Here is a 4659-nt window from a genome sequence, read left to right on the forward strand (position 1 = left end):
TTGTGTTCAGGTAATCTTGGTTCTGGGTTTGTTGTGTTCAGGTCTACTTGGTTCTGGGTTTGTTGTGTTCAGGTCTTCTTGGTTCTGGGTTTGTTGTGTTCAGGTCTTCTTGGTTCTGGGTTTGTTGTGTTCAGGTCTTCTTGTTTCTGGGTTCGTTGTGTTCAGGTCTTCTTGCTTCTTGGTTCTGAGTTTGTTGTGTTCAGGTCTTCTTAGTTATGTGTTTGTTGTGTTCAGGTCTTCTTAGTTCTGTGTTTGTTGTGTTCAGGCCTTCTTGGTTCTGGGTTTCTTGTGTTCAGGTCTTCTAGGTTCTGGGTTTGTTGTGTTCAGGTCTTCTTGGTTCTGTGTTTGTTGTGTTCAGGTCTTCTTGTTTCTGGGTTCGTTGTGTTCAGGTCTTCTTGCTTCTTGGTTCTGAGTTTGTTGTGTTCAGGTCTTCTTAGTTCTGTGTTTGTTGTGTTCAGGTCTTCTTAGTTCTGTGTTTGTTGTGTTCAGGTCTTCCTGGTTCTGTGTTTGTTGTGTTCAGGTCTTCCTGGTTCTGGGTTTGTTGTGTTCAGGTCTTCATGGTTCTGGGTTTGTTGTGTTCAGGTCTTCCTGGTTCTGTGTTTGTTGTGTTCAGGTCTTCCTGGTTCTGTGTTTGTTGTGTTCAGGTCTTCCTGGTTCTGGGTCTTCCTGGTTCTGGGTTTGTTGTGTTCAGGTCTTCCTGGTTCTGTGTTTGTTGTGTTCAGGTCTTCCTGGTTATGTGTTTGTTGTGTTCAGGTCTTCCTGGTTCTGTGTTTGTTGTGTTCAGGTCTTCCTGGTTCTGTGTTTGTTGTGTTCAGGTCTTCCTGGTTCTGGGTTTGTTGTGTTCAGGTCTTCCTGGTTCTGTGTTTGTTGTGTTCAGGTATTCCTGGTTCTGGGTTTCTTGTTTTCAGGTCTTCCTGGTTCTGTGTTTGTTGTGTTCAGGTCTTCCTGGTTCTGGGTTTGTTGTGTTCAGGTCTTCCTGGTTCTGGGTTTGTTGTGTTCAGGTCTTCCTGGTTCTGGGTTTGTTGTGTTCAGGTCTTCCTGGTTCTGGGTTTGTTGTGTTCAGGTCTTCCTGGTTCTGGGTTTGTTGTGTTCAGGTCTTACTGGTTCTGTGTTTGTTGTGTTCAGGTCTTCCTGGTTCTGGGTTTGTTGTGTTCAGGTCTTCCTGGTTCTGGGTTTGTTGTGTTCAGGTCTTCCTGGTTCTGGGTTTGTTGTGTTCAGGTCTTCCTGGTTCTGGGTTTGTTGACTGTACTGTAGAGAACAGAGGAGTCCTCCTCAGCTGCTTGTGCTGCGGGTCTGAAGAGAGAGAAACAGAAATGAAACTGAATGTGTGTTCCAAATGGTGGCACCCTATACCCTTTATAAAGCACTATATTTCACCAGGGCCTATGGGCTCAGGATAAAAGTAGTGCACTAAATAGGAAATAGGGTGCCATTTGGAACTCATCCGAACTGTTCATCAAAACCATCATCACATCACTCCCTCATTATAGACATGTCATAATAATTGTCTTGAGATGTCCAGAATGCTACATTTAAAAAATAAACAACATAAAAATATGATTTTTCACTCACCTGAACCACATGAGTCCAGAGAGACAGAGGATGAGAACCAGAACAACCACTATGATTCCAACAGCTGTAGTCATAACTGTGGTTTGTTTCCCTATAATATAATGTGGATGGTGTGAGTACATGGCATGATATAATAAACTAAAAATAAACTGAAATACAGGACATTAATGCAATACTTGTTAAGGGATCTTATAAGACAATGTATAGTTATAAACTAAGGAGTAATAATCCAAAGTATAATGATTAAGATTAAATTGAAACTTAGTTTTGTATTGAAGTATTGAAGATGAATCTTGACCTGCTACAATGATCATCAGAGCTGTAGAGTTCGTAGATGCTATTGTATTCTCAGCCTCACAGTAGTATTCTCCACTTTCCTCAGAGCTGATGTTAGTGATGTTGTAACTCTTTCCTGATGCTTTTGGTGAGGTTATGTTCTTCTTGTACCAGGTGTATTTGTCCACAGGTGGGTTGGCATCACTGCTGCAGGTCAGAGTCACTGAACTGCCCTCTACTATTTCATCAGAGGGACTGACTGACACTGAGGTGTTCTTTGGTCCATCTAATGTAAAATACAGTGGATTTAAAAAGAGTAAAAATTAGGTCAGTTAAAAATATTATATATACTTTCCACAATTGTACTTTTCCAATTGTACTTTTCCACATGTACTTACATCTGACATTGAGAGTGTCTTCAGGAGAGTGGAGATCCTCATGGCCTTCCACAGCACAGGAGTATCTTCCTGCATCCTCACTGCTGACTGGGAATAGGCTATAGACAGGAGAGGAGGTGTTGCTGTTTGGTATAGGCTGTCCATTCTTATACAAACTGTAGGCTGTGATGGGGTCCAGTGTACATTTGGTTCTACATGTCAGTGTGACTCTATCCCTCTCTGACACAGATGTAGGATCCATCACCAACACAACATCTAGAGAAAAAGGAAACACATCATTATTCTCCTCCTATATATGTCCTCTTATATGATATACTAGATTTGTTTTTTTCCATCACATACCACTACTGTGTCTGGATGACTGCCCTTAATAAGGTCATTACAGTAATAGATGTGAGATGAGTGACAGATTACCTGTGACAGTCAGGGAGACAGGAGCCAGCAAACTTTCCTCAATAATTATAATTAAACATCACATATAAATGTATGTATAAACATGATCATTTGTTCAGTGTAACCTGTGACAGTCAGAGTTGTTCCAATGAAGCTGTATCCCCATCTTGATGTATGTGTGTTGAATATGAACTTGTACTCAGCTGAGTCCTCTTCTCTCAGGTCTGTGATTCTCAGGGTGGAGTGACCTCTCTCCTTCTCTCCACCATACTCCACACGACCTGCATACTCTGGGTCTGTGGTTATGTCCTCAGGGATCAACTTATCACTCCACCTAGCACTCTGTTTAGGACTAAACCAGAGTGATGATGTGACGGTATCATAACCACTGCCATAAGTACATGATATGTCCACTGATGACCCCTTCAAGACACAGATTCTCCTCTTGGTGTAAGTCACTCTGTTGCAGTCCTGACCCTGGACACCTGAAATATAATGGAATCAGATGAGTACATTATACTGTATTTCCTGACTCTGAATGCCTGAAACATAAAGATTTTTGTTATTTCATTTATTTTATTTTCGAAATGTTTCTTGCCAAGAATATATCAATAGCAAGTTCCACTTTGGAAATATTGTAGTTTACTTCAACAGTAAATGTAAATGGAAGTTTCTGAGCATTTAATAAGTCATCACCAACTTTTCAGTTACAGGCTTTGTCAGGGTTTAATCCACACTCACAGACTGCAGGAGACCGGAGATCCTCATGGCCTTTTACAGCACAGGAGTAGCTGTCGCCATAGTTACTGGAGACTGGGTCTTTGTACTGGGGGGAGGTGCTCTCATCTAGATTATGTCCGTTCTTGTACCAGATGTAGGTGGGGTTACCAATCAGGGTACAGGTGGTGCTGCAGGTCAGTGTCTTCCAATACTCCCCTCTTGTCCACATTCCCACAGTCACCTTTAGATCTGAAGTTATGAAACAACAATGGAGAACATCTGTCTGTCAGCACCATTCCAAGGTTCTCACTGAAAATGTAATAAATCATTTGAAGTGGTAACTATACTCTTTATGTCAGATTACAGTACCTGTGACAGAGAGAGTAACATCTGAGCCATATTTCGATAATCCTGCTGTAAATGAGAAGTAATATGATGTTGAATCCTCCTTTCTCAGGTCTGTGATTCTCAGGGTGCAGTCATTCTCCTTGTTCCCACGGAACTCTATACGATCCTCATATTTATCTTGGATTTCAGTCCAGATCAAATTCTTCCATTTATACCATTTGGTTGTCGTGACTGTATAACCTCTGGGATATGTGTAGGAGCAGGACAGCTCCACTGTTGACCCCTTCAAGGTACAGATACTATTCTTGGTGTAGCTCACACTCCAGCCATTCTGACCCAGTACCACTGAAACACAGTCACACAATACAATGGTATCATAATTAAGTCAAGGTCTTTTGGCTCACACTAACAGTAGGGTTTGTCCACAATTTGTTGCCGTAGTTGTTGAGTTGAGTGTGAATGGAAACCACAGATAAGCATCACTCTATGAGGTGTGAAAGATAACTATTTAAAGGGAAGTGGAGACGCCTAACAGAACACACCAGAATAATATTATGATTCTTATCCTTTTAGAAATGTCTGTAGATTGTTAAACAGAGCAACTAAAATATAAGAATGAGACCATACCTGCTACAGACCAGAGAAAGACCACCAACACACTTCCTGCTGTTCTCAAGGCCATTGTTGCATCTCCCACCCTGCAGTCTTAGAAACATAAACAACAACTCACTCTATAGCTGGTGAATAACTACACCTGATACATTGAAGTATAAACTGTAAATGGGGTACAAGGCCTCATTACTGAAAATGAACCAGGCTCATATTGTGTTGAGTTGTATTGTGCTATATGGTTGTCTATGTGATTACTGTCTGTCTGTTAGTCTATATGTATTTAATGTGTGTGACGTGTTTCATGTCTGTCTACGTCTTTCTATTTAAGATGACATGATGT

The 4659-nt window shown here is 41.2% G+C and overlaps 1 protein-coding gene across 1 annotated transcript; it reads right to left on the reverse strand.

Annotated features, from left to right (window-relative positions):
- Positions 1-2246: 2246 nt before the first annotated feature.
- On the reverse strand, positions 2247-3588 carry LOC311116304 (uncharacterized protein; the record flags this gene model as incomplete). Its single annotated transcript, XM_084191406.1, has 3 exons — positions 2247-2344; positions 2765-3124; positions 3381-3588. Coding segments are annotated over 3 exons (666 nt in total), but the record flags the coding sequence as incomplete, so codon positions are not given.
- Positions 3589-4659: the final 1071 nt, after the last annotated feature.

Source organism: Coregonus lavaretus (assembly GCF_964263955.1).
Source record: "Coregonus lavaretus genome assembly, contig: HAP1_SCAFFOLD_571, whole genome shotgun sequence".
Classification (NCBI taxonomy): Eukaryota; Metazoa; Chordata; class Actinopteri; order Salmoniformes; family Salmonidae; genus Coregonus; species Coregonus lavaretus.